The sequence below is a fragment of the Quercus lobata genome, chromosome 8 (genome assembly GCF_001633185.2).
Source record: "Quercus lobata isolate SW786 chromosome 8, ValleyOak3.0 Primary Assembly, whole genome shotgun sequence".
Taxonomy (NCBI): domain Eukaryota; kingdom Viridiplantae; phylum Streptophyta; class Magnoliopsida; order Fagales; family Fagaceae; genus Quercus; species Quercus lobata.
The window spans coordinates 6,641,899-6,667,960 of NC_044911.1; the positions used below are offsets into that span (position 1 = coordinate 6,641,899).

Consider the following 26,062-nt stretch of genomic DNA (forward strand, 5'->3'; position numbering starts at 1 on the left):
TTCTTATCCAAAGATGGAGTCCTGGAAGGAGGGAACTGATTGCTGCTCATGGGATGGTGTTACATGTGATAGGATGAAAAGAGATGTGATAGGCCTTGACCTCAGTTGTAGCTGGCTTTGTGGCACCATTCCTTTCAACAGTAGCCTCTTTCTTCTCCCTCACCTGCAATGGCTCAACCTCGCTTCAAACAATTTTAACTATTCCTCCATTTCATCTAGGTTTGGCCAGTTTGCAAGATTGAAACACCTTGACCTTTCTCACTCCATGTTTTCTGGCAAAGTCCCACTTGAAATATCTCAACTCTCCCAACTCGCCTCACTAGATCTCTCTGACTACAATAGCTATCTCAAACTCGAAGCATCTGTTGTGAAGAGGCTTGTCCAAAATCTGACCAAGCTAAGAGAACTTCATCTTGAGAATGTTGAGATGTCCACTATTTCTCTTGGTTCTTTCATGAATCTATCTTCTGCTTTGACATCCAATTGTTTATTGCGCGGGAAGCTACCTGATCACATTTTCCGACTACCAAACCTGCGTAAGCTTATTCTAACAGATTATCCTGAACTCACATGGTCTTTTCCAATGGTAAATTGGAGCACAACACTAAGGTTTTTGGATGTCTCTCGCACAATTTACTCAGGAGAGTTACCAAAATCAATTGGCAAAATGAAATTCATACAACATTTGTTTATGAGTGAATGCGAGATTGGCAACCTTACACAACTCATTGATTTGGATTTATCAATTAACAATTTTGGTGGTGAGATGCCATTATCAATTTCAAATCTCTTTGTACTCTCCTACTTCGACCTACGATCCAATAATATTCATGGTAAGATCCATAAGCATTTTTGGTTATTAACGTGTAGTCCACAATTAGAAATATTTTGAACTCATAAAATTGCAATTTTACCGGAGCATTACCAATATGGCTTGGGAATCTCACGAGAGTTACTGAGATTTTCTTTGGTACTAACAACTTTCCGGGCCAAATCCCATCATCACTTTCAAACCTAAAGAATCTCACTTTTCTTGGCCTCAGATATAACAACATTGGAGGCAGGATTCCCAATTGTTTTGCCAACGTCACAAAACTCACCGCAATTCACTTGTCTTACAACCAGCTCACTGGTCAATTTGCTGAATTTCAATTTAGCGATTCACTGGAGTTTCTCTCATTAGATAATCTTGTCAACCTTTCATTTCTTGATATTTCATCAAATGACTTGAATGGCACTGTGGGCTTTAATATGTTCAAAAAGCTCAAAACACTTCTATATTTGAACTTCCGTGCCAATCTACTACATGGGGAAATCCCATCTTCGATTTGCAATGTAACTTCCATTGAAATCTTAGACATCTCTTACAACAATTTGAGTGGTACAATTCCTTCATGTTTGGGAAGCTTCAGTAATTCTCTTGTAGTCATGGATTTGAGAAGGAATAACTTCTATGGCACCATGCCTGGCCTGAAACATTTGCAGAGGGTAATACGTTGAGGACTCTTGTCTTCAATGGTAATCAGTTAGAAGGGCTATTACCAAAATCTTTGGTCAACTGTAAATATTTGGAAGTTCTAGACATAGGAAATAACAAGATAAATGATTCCTTCCCCTATTGGTTGGAAGATCTTCCGGTGTTACAAGTTCTTATCTTGAGGTCCAACAAATTTAATGGTCACCTAGACAATTTCAAGACCAAGTCATCTTTCTCCTTGTTGCGAATCATCGACCTTTCTCATAATGAGTTTTCTGGAAGTTTACCTACAAATTTTTTAAGGGACTGAAGGCTATAAAAACAACCAAAGAAAGTGAAGGCGAAGTGAAATACATGGAACAAGGCTATTACCAAGACTCAGTTATTGTAGCAATGAAGGGGCAAAGCTTTGTGCTAGAGAGAATTTGAACCATCTTCACTGCCATAGATCTATCAAGTAACAAGTTCCATGGAAAGAATTCTGAAGTGATTGGAATGCTTAACTTTCTTCGAGGCCTTAACCTTTCCCATAACAGACTAACTGGCCATATTTCATCATCTTTGGGCTATTTGTCTGTACTTGAATCCTTAGACCTCTCTTCAAATAAGCTTAATGGGGAGATTCCAATGAAATTGACAAGTTTAACATTTTTGGCCGTGTTAAATCTTTTGCAAACCAGCTTATGGGACCCATACCACAAGGAAAACAATTTGGAACATTTCAAAACAACGCATATAGTGGAAACTTGGGATTGTGTGGATTTCCATTGTCAAAAAATTGTGGCATCAATGAGCGGCCACCACCACCAATATTCCAAGAGGACAACGCTCCAATGTTTATGAGTGGATTTGGTTGGGAGGCTGTGTTATTAGGGTATGGATGTGGACTGGTTCTGGAATAGCTATGGGGTATTTCATGTTTAAAATTGGAAAATCTTAATGCCTTCTAGGTTTACTTGAAGAGAACTGGCCAAGAAAGTTGAAAATGCCTAGCAACCAAAGATCTAGACGAAGCAGAAATTACTGCATTTAAAGGGTGCTCCAAGGTGAGTGTGACAAAAAATTCTTTAAAATAATATTATGCTAATGTTTTATATAAACTTTTTGTTAGAAGATGCAACATTAATATATGCAATTTGTACTGTATATTCCTTAAATTTTCTGTCACCACTTACCAGCAAGCTGTTGGACAGGGAGCTGTGGATTATGAAGTCAAAGAAAATTGTGAGCCTTAACGTGCGGAAGACCATTAGGAACGGAGGCTGTCCGGGAGTGAATCTTGTTTTTATGTATTATTGTGCTACTGCTATTTGCTTCTTTGTAAAATAAGCCTCAAATCTATGTATATTTGAGGGCATTCCGTGTGTAGAACTTTGCAGGAAGCTCCTGCTTTAATATTTTATTATTTTATTTAATCTATGGATACAAAGGATTGACACTTTAGTTATTGTGAAAATGTTGTAATAATTTATTGTGTCCATAAAACAACTCTAAATTACAAATCTAAAAATGTATCAAAGTGTCACATTTTAAATGACATGTCAAATCAGTCAAATAAAACCATGAAATGGACATTTACACATCCAGTGAACAATGTTGATAGCTGAATATGATTAAGCGAATTTTTTTTTCTTACTTTTTGGTTAATCAGAATGTTTAGAAATTTGACTATTCACACTATTCCCCAAATGTGTGTACCTAATCTAGTAACTAAAAAAGGCTATCACCAAAAAAAAAAAAAAAAAAAAAAAAAAAGGTTTTATAAATACATTAACCCAATATATTGGGTTAAATAACATTATTTTTTTTTATTTATTTTTTTTTTTTACATTTTCAATTGTACCACTTGAAACATCTATAGTGACCAAAACACCCAAAATATCTCAGATACAGTCGATGTAGTCCAATATTTTATTTGATTTATTTTAAAGGAGTACTGTCACTTGTTTACATATAGTATATTAAGACAAAGTTTAGGTACAATACTTTAGGTGTTATTTCTTAGATTCTCCTCTAAAAATTCAGTAATGTGGTTATTTAACTAAAAAATACATTTCTATCTCATAAGAAAAAATCCAAATGGCAAAATCTTAAAAGGGTAACCTAAAGAACAAGACCTAAGTCTTGCTTTAGTATATTATTAATGTCATCTCTCATTTGTAAGCATTTCCTTAAATTATGTAATGTATTCTAGCTAAATTATAATGAAATGAGGATTTGATATAATCTCTTAAACTACCTTAAAAAAAAAAAAAATGAAACATAAACAGAATTAATGATTTTCTTAAAATCAAATATTCAATAACTTCCCATGCATTGCATGGGACAATGACTAATTATATATATTTTCAACTAATTTTAATCCCAATGACTATGTGTATCCTAGTAGAATACAATTCCACCTACATTAGGGTTCGACTTCCAAGTATATAAAAAATTGTCCCAAAAAAAATAAAAATAAAAAGTCAAAACTTGTGTCTCGATGCGATACAATTAGAAAGGTGGAAGTTTCCCCCTATGACTATGAGGTAGCCCCACTAACTACCATACAAAGTCTTTCAGCTCTTAAATTATAGTAGTGAACCCATTATGAGAATGCAAATTGTCATATTTTTCTCCCTTAATGTTTAGTCTTTTATATTTATTTGGTGCCTAAATATACTCATTATTCTTATATTTTGATTTAGGATGCAAATGGAGGCGTTAAGTGCAAAACGTAGCTAATTGGGCAATTCTGGACAGCTTTGACATCTCTTCATAATCTGGGCATAACTCTCTCATCCAAGCTCCAATTGAGATGATTCAAGATGCTATGGAATGCCAAGACAAATATCTACAACTTTGATGTTTTGAGTTTTGACAGATACACACTACAAGAAACGGGGGCCTTGGGCCGCGTTTTTGAGGCCGCGGCCATAAAAAACGCGGCCCAAGTTGAGGCTAAAGCCCCGTTTTCAAAAACGTGGCCCAAGTTGGGTCTAAAGCCCCGTTTTGTACGCGGGGCCATAGCCCGGTTATGAGGCCGCGTTTTTTGGAGATAAAAACGCGGCCTCAGGACTTCCGCGTTTCCTTTTTTCACAAACTCTTATTTATTTATTTTTTTTGTTTTCTTTTACTGCAGCAGCATTTTTTAAATGCGGCACTAGAGTCCCTGAAGCCGCGTTTTTAGGACGAGGCTTCAAGGTTGGTCTGAAGCCGCGTGTTAACAATTAAAAACGCGGCTCTAGAAAGGGATAGGGCCACGTTTTTGAAACGGGGCTTCAGATTTCCCCTATAGCCGCATGTTAAAAATGCGGCTTTAGGGGAAGTATAAATATTACTATTCTGTACTCTCCAACGCATCAACTACCCTCAACCCATCCCAGATCTGCGATCCATCCGATCTCACCCCTCACCTCCGTCCGATCTCAAGCCCTCATCCTCCATCTCCGACCTCAACCCTCACCCTCCGTCCGATCTGAAGCCTCCATCTCTCAAGCCCTCACCCTCCATCTCCGACCTCAACCCTCACCCTCCATCCGATCTGAACCTCTTGCTTGCGCTTTGTCCGTCAGTTGAGTTGACTCGCCAGTGAAGGTAAGGATGAAGAGAAAACCCTGACTTTATCACAATTTTTTTTTTAATTTTTTTTCTTTCTTCAGAGAAACCCATTTGACACTGTGTCTGTGTTTTTATCCTTGCAGAAAAAACTCCACCGACACCGACGCCGAGAGACCAGCCCAGCGCCGACGATCCCAACGCTGACAAGGCCGAACCCAACTCAGCCTGCGGAATTCTCATATCCATCGGCGACCCATACCCAACGCCGCCGAGCCCATCGCCGACAAGGCTGGTTGACAAGGCTTTCGGTGGTAAAAAGGGTATGTACTCTCTCTCTCTCTAGTGTGAGATTTGTAATCTGATTCATTACACATTGTTAATGCGTTTGTTTCATTTTCTGAAACGTGCTTTTGAAATGAAAGGCAAGACTGTTTTAAGTATGATGCTTGACCCCTGTGTCTTAAGTTTTTAATACTTAGATAAAATCAAGTGTTTTGATGTGCCTAACCATGAAATTTTAATTTAAGAAGACATTAATTTTGTTTCTTTTAGAAGTATGTGTGGACATCTTTGTAGCCAATGTTTTTAGTTTTAAAAATTTCAAAGAAAGACTCAAGACGAGTTAAATGGGCAAAACATGAAAAAGAGGAATTAATTGTAAAATTGAATAAAACTAATCAATTTAATTAAAATATTAAAAACTAATATGCCACTCAAGATGACATGATTAAAATTTTGGACAAGTATCATCTAGAAAATGAGGACAGAGGGAGATAAGACTATGGATAAAAGATAGAAAATCTTTCACTGGTTTTATTCTTTTAAATAAAAGATAGAAAATCTTTTCATTTGGACTATGGATAGATCAGTTTGGATTGGGTTTGATCTAAGGTTGTTGAGTCCACAGGACTAGGTTTGCAAACCGCGATCTTGTGTAACCAAAATTAGGAATCTTAGGGTACCTTGAGTGTGTTTGAAGCCAAGTCCACATCCAAGAAAAGGCCAAGTTTCAAGTGCAAAAGACGAAAAGTTTCTAGAATCTCGACTCCAACTCACCCCATTGAGATTCACTAATCTCGAACCATTGAGCCTAAATCTCAATCGATTGAGATTCATGTAGATTTAGTTTCTTGGATCTATTTCTCTCAAGTTGTTGAGTCCATAGGTTTAGGTTTGCAAAATGTGACTTTTTGTAACCAAAATTAGAGATCTTAGTGTGTCTTAAGCGGGTTTAAAGCCAAGTTCAAGTTCAAGATATGCCAAGGTCTACGTGCTCTTGACTCCAACTCGATTCCAGCTCAACCCATTGACATCCCTTAAGATTTAGTTTTGTGGTTATGATTCTTTTATGTTATTGAATCCATAGAACTAGGTTGGAAAATTGTGACCTTGTGTAACCAAAATTAGAAATCTTGGTGTGTCTTGAGCAGGGATGGCAAAAATAGCCCGACTCATAAGTACACAACCTGACCTGACCCTAATGGGGCAAGTTTTACCTGATCTGTAAAACAAATGGGGTCGGAAGGGTTTTAAAAATCTCACCCATAACGGGTTCAGGGTGGTTGCAGGTAGTAGTCTTACCCGCCCCATACTCGACCTGTATCAAATATATATATATATATATATATATTTATATCAACGTCCATGAATGAGAAATCATAGATCAAACTGCCGAATTGGAAAAATCTGGTGCTATCATATAGTTTTGTATCGGCTAAGTTTACGAATTGGAGATAAGCAGACTCGAACCCTTGACATCCACCACAGGGTAAACTGCGGCCTCTCAAGCCCCCGACTAATTCTACTATAAAGGCCAACGATAAACAATAACTCCCCCCTAAACATAGCTTACAACTTTCATCGTACTGCTCTCTCTCTCTCTCTCTCTCTCTCTCTCTATATATATATATATATCAAACTTCCCCTCTGTCACTGACTCATTATGACTCACTGACTTGGGTATATATATCAAACTTCCCCTCTGTCACTGACTCATTGTGACTCACTGACTTGGGTATTTTTTTTTTTTAATCCTTTATTGTTCCTCTCTTTTTTTGGTTTTTGTTTTATCTATCATTGCAAAAATAATTAGGATTTCTATACTGTGAACTTCTGTAGATGTGTTCGTAGTTGAAAATCAGATAAATAATATATTCTTTGCTAAAATTACTTTGGTTTTCTGTTGTGCTTGTGTTTTCTTATTTTCATTTTTTTTTTTTTTTTTTTTTTTTTTTTTTCGGTTACCATTCCTAGTCTTGAGTGTGTTTGAAGCCTAGTTAAAGTTCTAGATAGGCCAAGATTCAAGCACAAAAGACCCATAGTTTCAGGAATCTCAATTACAACTCGACTCATTAAGATTCCCTGTAGATTTAATTTCTTGTTCCGTCTCTTTCAACTGTTTGATCTAGTGTTTCGTGTTTTGTACACAAGCATTGAAAATCTTCCAATATTCTCTTAATGCATCAACAACGAATCCAATTCAAGTTTTGAATGATTGAAGTGAGTTTTCGCAATCTAGTTTACATTCAACCAACAATGTCTAGAATAGAAGGTTTTGTGAATTGCTGCATGGGGTCATGTTAGTAAGTATTACATGATGAGGTAGTTGTAAATTTAAAGTTAAGTCTATAATAAAACTTCTATTCTATTCTACTGAATTTTGTTACCTTAGGGTTGATAGGTTAAACCCTCCCAGTGATTTTTTTGTGAGACAAATTATTCCATTGATCGATTTTACATGGATCACCATATCTCGTCTTTATAATGTTTTACTTTGTATGGTATGGTGTTTGAGTTAACCAATTGTAAGTGAGCACATAATTGGACTAATAATTAACTTGGTTTAAAATTAGGATAATTTTAGTTATTTTTAATCCGATTCTCAAAAAAAAAAAAAAAATTTAATTTTAATCCAATCTAACTTTGTCAAATTGAAAAGTTTTGAAAACCAACCAAACTCAACTAAAAAGAAAGAGAAATGCTATGTCCAGAATATCTTCACAACAAATTTTAAATGGTAGGTTGTTACAGGTTGTTATTGGTGAGGACAAAAGAGTAATTTTAGTGATAGATTAAAATTATAACCAATAATAACCAACCATCTATAATTTGTTGTGAAAATGTTGTTGACATAATGCTTCTCAAAAGAAAATCAAGATACCCCAGCTAGAAATTACAAGTTTGTCATAAATTGAATGTCAATTATCACAAAGTTCATTAAACCATGCTATTTAATCAGTTTTGTCTTGCAGTCAGTTTTGTCTTAGGTTTTTCCACTTTCCTCAGCTGGTTTTGTTCCAGTGACTGAATAGTATTACTTAGATTTTTTGTTAGTTCTATGTCACTGTGCTCACTAAATTAAAAGAAACAGAGCAAAAGCCTCTTAAATATGAGTGTCTGTCTTGAATTCCCTTATCAAAGAAATGTCGTTCCTCTAATGCACATACAAATTCCACCAAGGTGTAATTTTTGCTTGCCTTTTACACAACACCCATTTCCATCTAAAACCATCATGGGCCCCTTTTACATAAATTTCCTCTATATAGTCTATATATTTCCGTAGATGTATGAAAATGAGCACGAAACAATCCAAAACTCATGTACGGCTTTTAGTTTTAGGGAATTGTTCTTGTCAAATATGGGACCCATTTCTTTTTTGTATTGGTGTGGGACCCTCAGCTCCAACTGTTGCTTCCCCACTCTTTTGCTTCCAATCTTGGTGCAGACATGTCATGAAGGAACTGTTTTTTTTTTTGGTTGGCCATGTGAGTATTTTTGTATAATTCTATTCTGTCCAGTTGTTGTTGCTAGATTGTTTTTCGAAATTAATTACAAAGATATTCAAATGGGGTATCTGAAAGGAAATTTGACATGCAATTTGCTTGTGTAGCCTTGTACATAGCCAGACTTTGTGCAATTAAAGTTGCACCCACCTTCCTCTCTTTTTGTCATTTTGTATTTATTCTATATTCTTTTTTGATTGGAAGAGATATACCCATGGCCTACTCTAATTTCATTATCTTTAAAGACCTGATCATAATTACAGATTTGGGACCATATCATCAATCTATCATAATTGAGTATATATGGCTAAAACATATATACACAATTTATTTATTATTTCGTGTGACTCAATATAAATCTTTCTTATGACCAATATTATAAATTATATAAAATTTGTTAGAATATACTTTATTCTAGGTAAAACTCAACCATAACAGTTTGAAGTTGTTTAGATCGTATTTTCAATAAAATGTATATCAAAAGGTTTAAGAAATTTAAAAATAATGTTCATTATTTATTTTCAAATATATTTGAGTCATCTGGCATAATTTATTTTTGTGACAAAGACTCGGTCATAAACAGTGTACTTCTGTCACATTATTAAAGAGAATTGTTTGTCTTTTATTGCTACAATACTATTATAGTTCAATTTTGATAATATTAGTGACTTATGTTTTATTTAATTTATTTCAAAATTAACTATTAACATAGATTTTTAATTAATCCCCATAATAAATTGACATATTAGTAGTGTGAACTGAGTTCGAATTAGTTTTTAAGTAATAAATTTCTTTGTTTTTTGAATAAACGATGTAAAATTTCATTTTTATTTACAGTAAAAGTTAATTAGTAATTTGACTTGATAATAAAAAATAACATGTGCAGCTTTAATTACATACCGAGCATTTCTTACTCTTTGTCAATAGGATGAAGAGGTGGGTCAACAATATATTTACATAGTACAACAATGAGTAAATAAATTGTGATTAATTTGGTTGGTTGACTTAAATCAACTACCCAAGTACCCATAGCCCAGGAAAAACAAAATGGAAAAGGAAAAAACCAAGAAGAAGAAGAAGAAGAAGATGATGATGATGATGTTTCTTATAGTTTGGATAGAATTAAGAAATTAAAAGATGTGATTTGGAAAACTTCATAGTTCATATTGGCTAGGTCAACCAATATATCTACTCAACATTATTGCATGTAATGATTCTATCCCCGACATTGATGAGCGAGTTAATTCTTTGATGCAATAGATTACTGTTCCTTGTCCAAACCACTTTCTTCTCTAGTTGGGTAGTACTGTAAGATTATGAATTCCATAGGAGAAAACCAGTCTCTTCAATGACTGACTGTCTTACCACTTTCTTTTGCTTTATTTGTGAAAGTTTATCTTTGTGGATATATGGATCTCAAAATGAAAATATCCTATATTGTTCTGAAGGAATATACATTAGGCACAACTTCACTTTGAACTAATTTAATAGTGGTACAATATTCTATATGAAATCTTCTATCTTATTCTTTATCTTTCTGATAAGTTCCACTCACCACTAAAACAAAACCAAAAAATAAAAAATAAAATAAAAAAAATAAAAAAACACGGGTCACTTCTACAACATTAAAAAAATTTGCTGCTTGCGCAAATATAGTTGCCTTATTCAGTAATACTATATATAAAATAAAAATGTGGCCATAGCATGACTGGGCATGTGGGCCTTCCTGGATATTATATTCCAAATACCAAATGATTGTTGCAAAGAGAAACCATCTTCAATCAAGAAAGAGGAATTCTCACAATTTTTTGGCTTCTAGAAACAATTAAAACTCACCGATCGAGTGTTTCATTCAAGGTTGCTAGACATAACTGAGTATCCTAGTTTTCATCACTGCATATCTCTTAGAACTGAAATTGAGATAATATCATGAAGGAAAATTAAATGGAGTAAAGAAGGATATTGAACTATCTTATTAACTTAGGGTCCCATGCCTGATATGTAAGCTACTACTCCAAATTATTTGCTTTGATAAGATGAAGAAAATTCCATTTGCTATAAAGGGCTTTGTTTTGGTGAAATGAATTATTGGCTGACATAAGGATCTAAATATTGGTTGAAGTTCCTCCTTTCCTGTCTATTCGTGTTTCATCTTCCTTAGTTGCATATAAAAAACCAATGGTACTCATTATTAGACAACTTAAAAACAAAAAAATAATAATATAAAAGAGGGAAAAAAATTGACAATTCATGCATCAGACGCTAAAGAATAAAGAACCATATTTAATTTGGAAATTGTACATCTATAAGGATAGAGACTATATTTTGGGTGGAATAGCTAACTTTAACAAATTTAATATAGCCAAAAATGGATATCTCCATCTCTTTGCTTTTATTCTTCACATGTATACTTTTGTACCAATACAAACAAATCTCAAAGTTTTCATCTTCCTTCTAATATAACAATCAAAATTTGGCTACATTCTTATCCTTCTTTTTCCTTTTCACTTTTCTTAGAGTAGGAGTTGGGCTAAGATGATAAAAGAAATAAAAATGAAAAGAAACTATATTCCCCTGAAGAATGAAGTACTTGTAGTTTGATTTCTCAATTGATATCTTACCCATCAAATCATATATAATACAATACTTAAAAAGAGAAATTTCCTCTGACAAAAGAGTCATATGATCTGTTGATGAGGATTTGCAACAACAATTTGTTCTATTATGATAGCAATCGGTAAAATGATAAAATCACACAAACTACCTTCTAGCTATTCACACATACATAAGGGCTATTATATCTCCATATATAGTTATCTAATCATTGAAAGTAGGTGGTGAATACTCACAAACTACCTCAGTTTCCACTTCTCTTCTATGGAAATTCCGGTGGCAACCACAAGCAGCACACAGAAGCGCACCATTTGTCCCTTCATCTCCACTTGCCATGAACTCTCTGCACCCATCCACAGCATAGCTACCAATATTTGCCGCATGATTCTTTTGGCACTCAACATACCTCACAGTTCTTACCATTGAAGATGATGTGGTAGAGTTTTTCCCTCCTGTGCAATCTTTCTTCATTACTACTTGCCGTTTCTTCATCCTCCAAAACCCTAGCTGATCAATTTAGGAAAACCAATTATTTGATCTTTATAAATAGTGGAAATGGGTGCCTGAATTTTTTTTTTTTGGGTTTCCACTTTATTCATCCAAACTAGATGATAAGTAGGAGAAAATGTTAGCCTTTTTTTGGGTACCTAACCCTAACCCTAGATGGTATATTTATATGGCTGAGTGGTATACCAGTAGAACTTGGAATGAGGTCATGCTCAGGCTATTTTTAACAGTTTTTTTCTTTTCAAGACCTATGGGTTTCACGAAGATGGCATGTATTGACCTGAAAATTTTATTTTGTTGAACAATAAGGTGTACCACGTCACCAACACTAGTGCTTCCATTATTCTCTCAAAAAAAGGCAGGTTTCTGTGGGTCCAAACTGATACTTAAAAGACAGGTCTTTGTCGCCCTAGCAACTGTTACACCAACTCTTGTCTAATTTTGTCTAATTACCAAAGAAACTTTGTACAGAAAATTGATAAATATTTCAGAGAAGAATTGTATGAAGTCCATGACCAAATGCTAAGAACTTTTTAGCTTTTATTCATGCATAACCAACTCACCAAAACACTACCTAGCGATCAAAAATACCGCACGGTCAATCACTATTACACATACCCAACAACAAAACAGCGAAACCATCAACCACAGAAGTTGTCAAAACAAGACTCTGAATGAAACACACAAAGGACATCACAAAATCCACCCAAAAATCCCCCATCCCATCAAACCCACCCACAGATAAGCCAAAGCACCCCGAGCAATTAAGCTGGAGCTGGACCATTCTTAACGATTTTACAGTAATGAGCTCCCTTGTTGCTTTTACCTGTCATCAGCCAAACTATTAAAGACAACGCAAAACCAATGGTGACCCAATTGAGATAAGAAGAAGGGTGAGGGAGAATTGTGAAGGTTGAGAATAGAGGGGAGGGTAGAGAAAGAAATAGAGAGGCTACTAGTGGTGTTCCTGGCAATGGTTGGCAATACCTACGGTGGGCATGAGAGCTAAAGGACCATAATGCTTTTGAAGAGAGAGAGAGAGAGAGAGAGAGAGAGAGAGTTCCAGAATGGCAGGGGAGGTGGCTGATTGAATCATAGAAAATGAAAGGGACAGGTTGGGTTTCACCCGACCCGTCACAGTTTAAAAACCCTACCCATTTGGTTTCAATGGACTTGGGTTCAGTGAGTGTAAGTCCAACCCAATCCTGCTGCCTAACACTCGTAAATTAAAAAAAAATAATAAAAAATAAATATAAAACAGGAAAAGGTGTCTCATACGACATTTTTTTTGTGAAACTTACATGCATGGAATTAACACATGGTACGAGAGAGGACTCTTGTGAGATTTTTTTTTGTGTAATGGTTCGTGGTTATATATAACATTTTTCCCCACCATTGATGTCAAGATGTATTTAGCCTAATCACCATTCACTGTGTGTTTATCTAAACTTAAACATTGCGTTATTTATAATTTTATTTAAAGTATTACTTATATAAGTACAATTATATTTTACTTTAACTTAATTATTAATTTTTAAACAAAATAAGTCAATACAAATAAAATATCCCAAATTGACCCTTCAAACTACATGCATGGTCAGGTCAGTGCGTTTTTTGTCAGTTTATTTGCCGGCAACTTTTTTTGTTTTTTTTAACTCAATCAAACACATCATTCCAGTTCCAAAAACTGGTCTAAAACAATGAACTACAATTTCTCTATGTTAGTTTCTTAATCGATGAATTAAACAAAAGTATTGCCTAATCCTAATTTTATAGTCTAGGCATAATCCATTTTTTGTGATGCTGACACCAATATTGAGATGTTTGGTATTTTGTTTTTGGAAAGAAAATATATTTGGTGTTCTTTTTTTTAATATAAGATAGACACATTATTTTAATTTAATATAATGTGTGTATATATATATGTGAAATTGCTTTAAGGAAACTTGAATCTTGACCAATCTTAGAAATTCAAGCTTGGAACTAAGTAGGGTTTGAATTTGTGTTTGAAATTACTTAAGACTTGGATGCGTTTGGCTGCTGTGGTTTGTGTTCCCCAGGTGAGACTGTAAGAGGTGTTTGGTACAATACCTGCACATAAATTTAATCCATTGATTCTTTTCCTGATTTCTAATAATAAAGTGGTGCTAATGTCCACACGGTTCAATTTTGTCTCTGCTGTTGATTTGGCTGCAAAGTCGTCTTCCCATTCTCATTTCAGTAGTATACATGCTTGTCGTGTGTATAATTGTTCTGCAAAAGTTTCCAATTACTATTTAAGTAATTCATTTCTTTGTTTTTTTGGGGTAGAGGAATTGACATAGTTCCTTCATAAAGGGAGTTTTCGGCCTTTTGGCATGTTTGCTGCATTCTGCTTCACTTGAACTGTGTCTCACTCTCAGAATTTGATAAATGAAAGAATTATTCAATGTGAGAAAAAATTATGTGCATGACACATTGATTCATTTTATAAGCGGATCACCTACTGCACTTGGACCGTGCTCCCACCTAATAATATATGGGATAATGAACTTCTTTTCCCTTAATTTAAAGTCAAATTTCTCGCCTTTGACTTTTCCCATCATATTAAAAAACTTTTGCGTCTTTCTCCAAAGCAAGATGCAATTTTCATAAATCATTTATGAACACCCTTATCATGGCTTGCATGCAGATAATGGTCCACGTAACTACTAATTTATCTTTTTTTAAGTGTGGAAATTTAACTACTTAAAAGTTCCATTGTATTGATTGAACAAGTTTAATGAAAGTATGTTTCTCATACTTTCTCTTTTAAGATTGGTACTTTCTTTACTATTTGATCTTCATTTTTTAATCCCTCTTAACTAAAGCAATTCTAACTCCTCTCACTTGAAAGAAGTTCAACCAAAAAAAAAAAAAATGAAGTTAACATAGCAGGACTTGTATATTTGTTGCACCCATCCCTATCCCTGAACAAAAGCCACCATATTTATTTATGGCTAAAGATTCGTAAACATGTTTTTTGAACTGAAATCATGAATTGAATGGATGATTTCTATTTGAAAATCATGTCTGTAGATATAGTATAGAGGTGGTCCAATGAATTATTGAATTATTTGTCTTGGTTTGACCTCAAATGACACCATTTGCTTTAATTCGTTTTGGTTCTGTTTTTCCTGGTGTGTATATTTGGTCTAATAGGGTTACTGCATTTATATTTGTTTTTAATTAAAATATATTTTGCCTGTTTGGACTAGGCAGATGGAATGAAACTATGTGAAGGTGTAATTGCTTAGTAGCTTTGAAATGTTTCTCTCTCTGTCTTTGTTGGGGTATTTGTATTGTTCATTTGGTTTTGTATTTTGGAGTTAAAATTCTTATCGGTAATTTTGTTTTATCAGCGTCGAAAGCAGAGAGTATTTTTGGTCTCTTCAATTTCTTTATGCTTCTTAAATGAGCATTCCTAGCTAAACGTTTCTAATCGTTTCACTCAGTGTTTATCAAGTATACACTTTGGTTTTTTTTTAACTCTCTCTTGGATTCAGTTGTAGATTTCATTTGTCATCGATTGATTTCAATGCCAATTCTGTGTAATAAAAAAAATTGAAGGATTTTTCTTTTTCTGGATTTGTAGGTGGGAAGGCAACTCCTTGGAAGCAATCCAAGTCTCTCCTTTGCTTGTGTGTCGTTCCTTCCCTGCAACAACAAATGTGAAAGTACTTTCTTCCTTTTTTTTCCTTACAATGTTTACACCTTTTTTTTTTTTTTTTTTATAAATAATAAAGAAGTATACTCAAGAACGACGTCATGAAAACACAAGGCAGAGCAAAGATTACAGAGGAAGAAACAAACAGAAAAAAGAAACGAAACACAAAAACAAACAGAAAACAGCAAAGAGCTACTTTACACCTTTTTACTTCTATACCCATCACAGTTTTTCAGATTCCGTCTTCCTAATTGATTTCTGATATCTGATTTCCTTTCTGTTTTGTCTTTTTCTCCAGTCTCAGTATACCATATTTCTTTGGCAGACAGTGGGCGTTTAATAATAAAAAAAGACTGCCTCAAGGTTAGAGGTACCTAATTCCCCATTTATTTTTACAATTTCTGGGGTTTTGTTTTGTCATCATTGTTTTTTGTTAGATTTTTTTTTTCCCTGTTTGGCATATTTTTGTTAGATTTAGTTTAAGTTAGAGGTACATAAATGTTGTTTTACGTTTTGTAATATTAATTTTGTTGCTTTTGCTTGCTTGCTATTGGCAACCAAGGCAGTGTATTATCAGACAAGAATGATAATAATTAAATTTAATGGCAATGTCTGCCACACTTCAGTTTGTTCAGAATTATCCACACTAATCTTCCTAACTTCGTGTCTTGGTTGCTGCCTTCATTAGGATATGCAACCTTCACTTCAGTACTATTACGTGCATTGTTTAGATGATTCATTAATTCATGGCTTTGTCTTTCATGCCCAATTCTTGAAGTTCTTAGAGTACTTTAGATGATTTTACTTTTGGAGAATTAGTGAGTACAAATATGGAGTTTTAGCACTTGCTGATGGAATACTACTGTCCTCAGATTCAGTTGTGGTGAATGAAACTTCTCTATGCATATTTTGTGTTTCAGTTGATCACATTTTTTTTTACCTTTCATATTTGAATGGTATCTTGCATAAATGCTATATATAGTCATATTTGAATGGTATCATTAATGTTTTCTCCTATTTATAAACATTTCATGCATTTATGAAAATATCCTGACCTCAATGAAGTTATGAAATGAAAAATTGCAATAAATTTTGTAACTACCACAATTGGGAAGAAAAAAATTTGTGTATGACAAAAACAAAAAGATATTCACAAGTATGTTCTGATTTATCCGTTTTTATCAACATATGTGACTTACCAATACAAAGATTAGTTTTATTTTTATTTTATTTTTTGGTTTTCTTCTCCTACTGTCTTTTATCATTTTCAATTTTCTAAACTCATTTGCATCATAACTATAGGTGCTATGGTTAATAATCAGTTCCGGCTTGCTGCTTCAGTGTAGACATCTGCGAAGATTTTTTTTCAGCACATTTCTGGTGCTGTTATGATATACTAAAGGTGTGCTTCTGCCCATATTTTATTTTATTTGTAATTCTTCGTTGAATTTTGATAGCTTTTGGACATGTAATTTGGGTAATACCTACGTAGATGGAGTTGATCTGTGGTAGTGATGTATCTAAAATTAAAGACGTTCATTGTTTGACCTTTTCTGATTCTCTTGAGTCCAAATATATAAATAATAATAATCGTGGCAGGACTTAATCATTGAAATTCTGAAATATGCAAGGAAGCGTCTGAATAACTGATTTTATAAATTTAGAGGCCTCTCTGTAGCACAGAATCATGGAGTAATGCTCACTTAGTATATCTCAGCAGATGTTGATGCTGCTGAAATTTATAACAACTCTAATTGGCCAGCCATACATTGAAAATCATTAATTTTTGGTTTGTTAATATCACCTTTTGGTTTAGCGAGGACATTTAAAAATTGTTGCAGCAGTGTTTTTTTGGCAGAGTATGGAGAAAATGCTTTGACACGATTCATAGTGGCATATGCATATAAGTTTCTAACATGGGCAAAACAAGTTACAGTTATATAAGTCTCATTATATATGCCACAATTACAACTTTTGGACATAAAACTTTTCATGTTCTTTAATATGAATTATTTCTTAATTTCAGGTGCAAACAGTAAACAAGCCGTGTGAAAATTTCATCCAGAGTGGGCATCAAAAACTGACATTCGCTACCAGGTTGAAGCTGAACCATAATTTACGCTTATTTCCCGTACAAAGAGAAATATTTTGCAACTTCATGTCACTATGTTAGTATGCTGATGGAATGATTTTTATTTTGTTTGGGAGGTCTGAATTTTCTCAGGATATTTAGTTGTCTTTTGTTGTTAAAGTACATCATTTTATGTCAGGGATGGACCTAGTAGGGGGATCGGACCCTCCCCCGGCCCAAAATTCTTTTCGTTTTCGTAGGTATATTTTATGTTATTAATAGTTGGGCCCCTCCCTTCCACAACCTTGGCCCCTGTTAGCCAGCCCCGCCCAGGCAACCTATAGGACCCTTTTCAACTTTTTGACGCAAGGGAGAGCAAGGTGATCAAAGAGAGGAGATTCGAGAGGGAAGAGAGTAGAGAGTACAGACATGACGCAGAGGGAAGAGAGAGAGAGTGTGAGGGCATATAAATCAATATATAAACAAATAGAGGGTCCACCTAGGTGAATAAAAAAATAAAATTATTTTTCCCAACACGCCACAATGCGGTTATATTTGTAGAACCACACTGTTGCGTGTTGGAACAAAATTTGAGATTCGAAACACCAATGGAACAATGATTTTGGCATCTGTTTTCCAACTGCCAAAAATTTGGCATTTGGCATTTGCCATTCTTTTCATTTCCCCCCTCATCACCCAAGTAGATTAACTAAGATTTTAAGAATATAATTACATACAAAACATAGAAAAGCCCAAAATTGCAGAGGATGAAAACAATCTAAAAGCATTAGCACTATCATGCAATATCCAAGACAGCCACTTGTAATAAGCACTATGAGAAGCAAATATACAACAAAAGATCATTAAATAGAACAAGTCATCATCATCAACAATATACCTTCTTTTCTTGTTACAAAACACACATGGACACTGAAAATGTAAACATTTTATACTACGACAATACAAAAACAATTATAATAATAATAATTATTTGCAAGAAAAAAGAAACCTAAATTCACGGAGTCTTTCATAGAAATTTCAAAATCTAATGTTGACATTTGTTGCTCATTCAACAAAATTTTGAATAGACCATTTAGAAAAAAGATTTAAAAAACAAAAAAAAACATGTATTTCTTTACCAACCATGCACTCAAGTAGGAAAAAAGTGTTTCTTTTTTCTTTCTTTTTTACTCCAACAATTTATTCTTCAAAACATGTTCTGACTGTCCAAAAGAATAATGAAATACAATTATGGCAGACCAAGAGAGATTATAGGCGTCTTTGTTTTTCGTAGAAGCAAATATAGGCGACTTCGACAAAAAAATAATTAATAATTATAATATTATGACATTCAAATCTTGTAGTATTAATCCATTAAATGCATCAAGCTACAATAGTAAATAGTCTCACAAAATTCTAAACCAAAGTAAAATGCAGAGCAACAAACAAAGAAAAACAAGATAAAGAATTCGTGAGTTTTGTCTAAATTGTTCAATATCCATTTACATTCCAGATATTATACGTAAATGCAAACCAATAATTTCAGGTATCATATTTTGTAAACACTTATGCTTAACTACTTTTCCAACTTATCACATTGCGTTAGTTTAGGACAAGTGTTATATTTTTGTTAGAAAATAGCCGCATTGTTGGGTATGTCTGTTCTTAACAAATGACAAATGAATGTAATTATAATAATTAGTATCTTTGTAGTAACAAATGTTGGTGTAGGTACAATTCAGTAAATATTGTATCGCAATGGACAAAAGTTGGATGGAGAAGCGGAGGGGTACAAGGGAATATTTTGAAGGTGTAAACCAATTCGTGGAATTTGCTGCTCCATCCGCGCGCAATGGGAAGGTCTTATGTCCTTGTGTGAAATGTGTGAATTTGCTTATACAACCGCTAAATGTGGTACGTGAGCATTGTTGGGCTTCGGGGATGCTTAAAAATTACAAAGTTTGGCAATTTCATGGTGAATCGGCAGCTGCTACGTCGGCTACCGAATGTGGGAGCTCTCATGTGCAAGAAACCCAAAATCCATATGGTGATTTCCATGGGATGTTGCACGATTTGTGCCCCCCGCATGAAATCCCACCCGAACCAATGGAAGAAGGTCCAACTGCGCAACGTCCGGGTGAAGGTCCAAATGATGACGCGAAGAAGTTTTACAAGATGGTAGATGATGTAGACAAACCTTTATATGAAGGTTGTACGAAATTTAGCATCTTCTCAGCCATTGTCGTGTTGTTCCAGTTGAAGACTCTGTGTGGTTGGACGAATAAGTCATTTACTCTGTTGCTTCAAGTTCTGATGGATATGCTTCCTTCAGACGCTAAGTTGCCAAAGGACCATTATGAGGCTAAGAAGATAGTTCGAGATTTGGGTTTGGGTTATGAGAAGATCCATGCTTGTCCCAATGATTGTATGCTGTTTTGGAAGCAAAATGTTAACCTCGAGGCATGTCCTTGTTGTAAAGCTTCAAGGTGGAAAACAAATGAGTCATCTGTTGCTAGTAAGCATGCTTCATCCACTAAGGGGAAGAAGAAAGCTGCGAAGATCCTACGATGGTTCCCCTTAAAGCCAAGATTGCAGCGACTATTTCTTTCACCCGATTTGGCTAGCTCTATGAAATGGCATGTTAATGGTCGTACTGATGATGGGGTAATGCGGCATCCTGCTGACTCAGATGCATGGAAAATGTTTGACAGTAAGCATTTACACTTCTCATCTGACCCTCGTAATGTCAGGCTTGGATTAGCTGCGGATGGGTTCAACCCCTTCGGAATTATGAGTACTAGTCATAGTACGTGGCCTGTCATGTTGGTCCCGTACAATCTCCCACCTTGGCTGTGCATGAAACGGTCATCTTTGATTCTATCATTAGTTATTCCTGGTCCTACCTCACCAGGGATTGCTATAGATGTGTACTTGGAACCGTTAGTAGAAGAACTAAGGGAGTTATGGGATGTAGGAGTACAAGCATATGATGCATCTTCAAAAGAAGTATTCCAATTGCGTGCAGCATTGATGTGGACCATAAATGATTTTCCTGCATATGCAGATTTGTCGGGTTGGAGTACCAAAGGTGAGTTGGCATGTCCTTCTTGTGCCGTGAAGACCGAGTCTCGATATTTGAGAAATGGTCGCAAATTTTGTTACATGGGACATCGGCGATGGTTGGATGTTGACCATGATTTCCGCAAAGATGGTATGTCATTTGATGGATCTAATGATACTCGATTGGCTCCTGAACCACCAGTCACATCTGACATTATTGTGGAAACTGAACATTTACTTGGACGTTGTCTGGGTAGGAAATGTCAACTTGCTTACAAAAAAAGGAAGAGAAGGGAGGCGGAGCAAAGTGGTTGGAAGAAAAGGAGTATATTTTTTACATTGCCTTATTGGGAGGATCATAAGTTGCGACACAATCTTGATGTGATGCATATAGAGAAGAATGTGATGGACAATATACTAAGCACACTGTTGAACTTGAAGGATAAAACGAAGGATAATTACAAGGCACGCCTTGACTTGGCGGACATGGGGATAAGAAGTGAACTCCACCTACAACGAAAAAGTGATGATCAGTATACCATACCGGCCGCATGTTTTCATATGACTTCATTGGAGATAGATGGTTTCTTGCAAGTTTTGAAGGACGTAACAGTGCCCGATGGGTACGCTTCCAATATCTCACGCTGTGTGAATATGAAGGCACGCAAAATTTCTGGTTTGAAGAGTAATGATAACCACATATTGATGCAGCAACTTTTTCCCATAGCATTACGTGGTTCTTTGCCATCTCATGTTACTAGGCCGTTGATAAAGTTAGCTTGCTTCTTTAGAGAAATTTGTTCGAAAACCCTTACGGTTTCAGATATTGTAACTAGTGAGGCAGAGATTGCAGTGACATTGTGTGAATTGGAAAAGATATTTCCTCCATCCTTCTTTACAGTGATGGTACATTTGGTCATGCACTTAGCTGCTGAAGCTAAGATTGGTGGTCCAGTGCACTACCGTTGGATGTATCCAATTGAGAGGTAAGATGTGTGTAATATTATTGATCAACTTCTAGTTTCATGTGCGTGTTCGAATTACCATTGTCAGTCATTAATCTTATCATTCCTTTATAGGTATCTCTCACGTCTTAAGTCTTACGTACGAAATAGAGCTGCTCCGGAAGGGTCTATTGCTGAAGGATACATAGTAGAAGAGAGCTTAACATTTTGTTCACGGTATATGGAAGGAGTGGAAACTATATTCAATCGACCCACCCGGATGATTGAGGAGTCAACGGGGGTGGTTTCGATCATGACACTAAACAATAAAGAGTGGACCCAAGCCCATCGCTACGTTCTATTCAATTCCGAAAACATCAACCGCTTTCGTGAGTAAGTATTGGGTAATACAAATATAATTGCACGTCAATTGAATGTATGTAAGGTCTATTAACCCTAATACAATTGCCTGCACAGGATGCACAAAAGATTGATAGAGGATGAACTTCGAAAAGGTCACAATCGTAACGTTTCCGATGCGATTATATATAAGCACCACATGGAGAAATTTTGTACTTGGTTTAGGGGTCACGTACGTATGACATTTTCAACTTATTAAACTTATAACACTGTCTCAAGTATGATTAATTGTACTGATATGAATTCTTTTATTTTGGTCAACTGATGTTAGGTGATGTCCCTCACTGGTGCTGATAAGGAAAGGGAGGGAGTTAGTGATACTCTTGTTGCATTGTCCAAATGGCCGTATATTTATGTAAAGCGGTTCAAGCATTATGTAATAAATGGCTTAAAATTTAGGAGTGTAAATGATGAGGGGAACAGGAAAACGCAGAATAGTGGAGTTAGTGTCGCTACTGATGGGGGCAATACTTACTATGGTATTTTAAGTGATATAATTGAGTTGAATTACTCTGACAATATGAAACATGTGTTGTTCAAGTGTAAATGGGTTCATGACCAACATAGGAGAGGATATAAGACTGATGAATTTGGGTTTCCTATGGTAAACTTTACACACTTCATACATGGTGGGGATAAAATGATGGATGAACCATATGTCTTGGCATCTCAAGCTACACAAGTTTTTTATGTGGAAGATAAAAGGCAAAAGGATTGGTATACTGTTGTCAAAACTAAAGCTAGGGACGTGTTTGATGCTGGTGTTGGTCCCCAACGTGAGGAGGATGACACATATAGTTTTTCTGAAAATGTTCCCTACAATATAAGTACTAATGAGGTTGTGAGTGACAACCTTCGTTGGGCTCGGGATGATTTAGAGGGAATGACAATTGATGCCTCCATCATTGCTGAAAGAGATCTTCATGGAGTAAACAATGAAGATGACTTTATTGACGATGAGTCTGACAATGAAGATGAGAACAACGATGAGTACACCGAGGATGAATAGTGTAATAGTTTAGTGGTGTATTATGTGTTTGGATGTTACAGTTGTTAATGAAAACGTATTCATTCATTAATTAGTTGGAATGCCTCTGTGTAGTATTTGTTGAATTTGTTAATTCCAATGAATATTGTTAATTCCTTTAATTTTTACTTATTATGTATCCAATTCCTTCCCCTCTTCGCTATTGGATTTGAAATTCATTTCTTATGAACTTGGATATATGATCGTGTGGTGTTAGGGTTTCATTTCGTTGTGGTTGTAGTGTTTGGCAAAGAGAAGCTCTTAAACTTGGATATATGTTTGTATATATTGTTAGATATTAAAATATGAATTATTTTACCCAATCTGTGTCACTTACATTTTATGCAATTGATTGTTTTGTATAATTAACAGTTTTTTTGTTTTGTAAAGTTGTTGGACGCAGGAATGGGTAAGAAACGCCGATTGCCACTTGTAGAAGTCGGCGAAGGACCCTCAAGTTCACGACAGAGAGGGGAGGAGGTGATGATGATGATGAGACACAGCCGCCATCTGCAGGTAGTTATTCGTTCAGTGTAGAATATTCTTAGGATAACACTTTTATGCTTGCTGTTAATGACTAAATAGCAAACACTTTTATATTTTCTCTTTGAAGCTAGCTAGTTGACAAAGATGAGGACCACCCACCTCCAGCCTTTCCTCACTCACTTTCCATTTTTTTTCCTGGTATATTTGCTAGTATAGTATTGTGCTTATGGTACAATTATAGCCTAGGACTACCTCAATGAAGTTGCATCATAGCTGCCATGAATACTCAATCAGAAATGCATGTGATTAAGATAACTGCAGTAAAAGCTTTTTATACCTTTCAGCCTAATTTCCCTCGTAAACAAAATTAGACTAAGACAATTGCATTACCTTATTGGCTGCCTGAAGCTCATATCTGGCATTTCTTGTGAAACTTAATTAAAGAGAAAGATTGAGGATGAGTTCAACAATGCCCTAGAGGGGGCACTACATGATTTAATCTTTATAATAACTTCTATTTATCAAAATAAATTGTAATTGGAAAAACTTGAAGTTAAAATAAAAATGGATCAATGCTAGTGCAAGTGTTCTTTCTCAATTGAGAAAATAAATTTAAGTTGCTCTGTACAACTTGGCTGTTACCAAGATTGGTATGACGATATTCAACAGTGTTATATAAGTCTGCAACCCTAGTTTTAGGTTCTACTATTCCTTTAAGCAATTGAATGTTCTTAACCAAAGATTGATACTTTAGCCTGGCTAGCATTGATCCATTTTTGGTTATAGGATGCATCTATAAGAAATAATAATTCACAAACAAGCATAATCACATCTAATAAATGGACAAATCCTAGTGTTGCCCCAAGGTAGATAGTGCTTCTCTATTCTTGTTAATTACTATATGAATTAAGTTTTATCTTATAATCTACAAATTTATTATGCCCTAAGGAGTACATTAATGTAACAAAACCATCTTTCAAACATCAACGATTATATATACGCAATGCTCACTTGTCAACCTACAAAGAAATAGTAACTTGATTAAAAAAAAAAATGCAATATTAGGCTTAATTAGGAGAATCATTGCATAGCTAAAACTTTTCTAACACGTTGCATGGATTGAGTGTAATCGTGTTGCGTAATCAGAAGTTTATAATCAAGGGCCTTAGACTTTTGATACACGTCTAACCCTTCCAAGTTAAACTTAACATCATTGAACCCTCTCAATATAAATGCATATGAACTTGCTTCGTCAACTGGCATTATATTTCAGTCATAGAAATATATTATGGCATTTTCATGCATCATAATTTGATTGAAGGAAATCAGTTATCTAGTTTGCTTTGACAAGCAGTAATTTCAAGTAGAACTTAAATATTTATGTCTGTTGGGACAGTTTTACAGCTGAATTATTTGCTCCAATGCAATTCACCTTCTACGACTATGGTACATGATCAAGTAAAATTGCTCAGATGCATTTTGTAATCGTAACAATTTCAAGTGTGCACATCATGTATGAATATGGCATTAGAAAATGATAAGAGGCATACTAATAATGTACCTAGTAAATAAATAGAGAAGATTAACTGTTAGATTATATAAGAGGCAACATATATATTATTTTGCTTTGTTGTTTGAATGTGCATCTTTTTCATGTCCCAATCAAGAGTCTGCAAGACACCAAAAATAAGAAAAGGTGAATTTGACAAATGCTGGAGTCGATACAAGGGAGGCTGCCACCAAAACATAGTTGAAAATTAGTTTTAAATTTATCCACATTGCATAAGATAATATTCCTTTCTTTTCCTAATTCAATTGAATATATTCAATAGTTGACTTACCTCATTATACTTTAGAAACATTTGACAAGATTGCATACAAAATGCTAATGGTAATAGGCTAGATGGCCCTAACCACAGTAACTGGATAATTGCTTAGGTTTACTCTCACTGAGAAAGGAATTTTAAATCAGGGCAACTTGCTACCACCTCTCATTACAATTATTCTCCAAAGTCTACCATATCACACAACTATAAATTATCTTAGGTTAAAACTCTCTCTCTCTCTCCTCTGCTTTGTTGGAAATTTCCTGATTAGTTGATCTAGAACATAAAAAAGCACACAACGAAAGAGTCCTACATTCATATAAATTGTGTGGACATACTAAGAGGGCATGCATTCAAGAATCACCCAGAAAATAGAAATGGAAGAGAATAAAGAATGCACAAGCAGACATTACTGATTTAGATAAGCAAAAACTCTTTTTTCCACCAAAAAGAAAACACAGCAAAGAACTTGAAGATTCTGTATCTTTAGCGGACTTCTCAAGGATTAAGAAATTAGCCAAGACACAGTAACCATGACAGGTCAACAACAATAACAACATAATATTCACCCTTCGTCGGTCTTCATAGTTGATGGTGTACTTTTGTCCGAAGGCCTTCCAAACT

At 35.0% G+C, this 26,062-nt stretch overlaps 3 protein-coding genes across 3 annotated transcripts; 2 read left to right on the plus strand and 1 right to left on the minus strand.

The window, feature by feature from the left end:
- Window positions 1-13: 13 nt before the first annotated feature.
- Window positions 14-2,379, plus strand: LOC115956229 (receptor-like protein Cf-9 homolog). The gene is made up of 3 exons (XM_031074666.1): window positions 14-833; window positions 920-1,488; window positions 2,158-2,379. Exons 1-3 carry the CDS (start codon window positions 14-16, stop codon window positions 2,377-2,379), a joined length of 1,611 nt encoding a protein of 536 aa, XP_030930526.1.
- Window positions 2,380-11,486: 9,107 nt separating this feature from the next.
- On the minus strand, window positions 11,487-12,091 carry LOC115955249 (mini zinc finger protein 3-like). Its single transcript, XM_031073323.1, has one exon. It carries the CDS (start codon window positions 11,902-11,904, stop codon window positions 11,617-11,619), a length of 288 nt encoding a protein of 95 aa, XP_030929183.1. The 5' UTR covers window positions 11,905-12,091; the 3' UTR covers window positions 11,487-11,616.
- A 7,342-nt stretch (window positions 12,092-19,433) lies between these two features.
- On the plus strand, window positions 19,434-23,108 carry LOC115956230. Its single transcript, XM_031074667.1, has 4 exons — window positions 19,434-21,721; window positions 21,815-22,072; window positions 22,157-22,271; window positions 22,371-23,108. The coding sequence occupies exons 1-4, from the start codon at window positions 19,434-19,436 to the stop codon at window positions 23,106-23,108; spliced, it is 3,399 nt and encodes a 1,132-aa protein (XP_030930527.1).
- Window positions 23,109-26,062: the final 2,954 nt, after the last annotated feature.

What these genes read in the sequence shown, in the direction of transcription:
- LOC115955249 (XM_031073323.1), bottom strand. Translation starts at nt 11,904, where the DNA reads ATGAAGAAACGGCAAGTAGTAATGAAGAAAGATTGCACAGGAGGGAAA.
- LOC115956229 (XM_031074666.1), top strand. Translation starts at nt 14, where the DNA reads ATGGAGTCCTGGAAGGAGGGAACTGATTGCTGCTCATGGGATGGTGTT. An exon ending in ACGATCCAATAATATTCATG is followed by an intron (nt 834 to 919) that starts GTAAGATCCATA and finishes ATTTTACCGGAG; the next exon opens with CATTACCAATATGGCTTGGG. An exon ending in GCCTGAAACATTTGCAGAGG is followed by an intron (nt 1,489 to 2,157) that starts GTAATACGTTGA and finishes TTTGCAAACCAG; the next exon opens with CTTATGGGACCCATACCACA.
- LOC115956230 (XM_031074667.1), top strand. Translation starts at nt 19,434, where the DNA reads ATGGACAAAAGTTGGATGGAGAAGCGGAGGGGTACAAGGGAATATTTT. An exon ending in TGGATGTATCCAATTGAGAG is followed by an intron (nt 21,722 to 21,814) that starts GTAAGATGTGTG and finishes ATTCCTTTATAG; the next exon opens with GTATCTCTCACGTCTTAAGT. An exon ending in GTACTTGGTTTAGGGGTCAC is followed by an intron (nt 22,272 to 22,370) that starts GTACGTATGACA and finishes AACTGATGTTAG; the next exon opens with GTGATGTCCCTCACTGGTGC.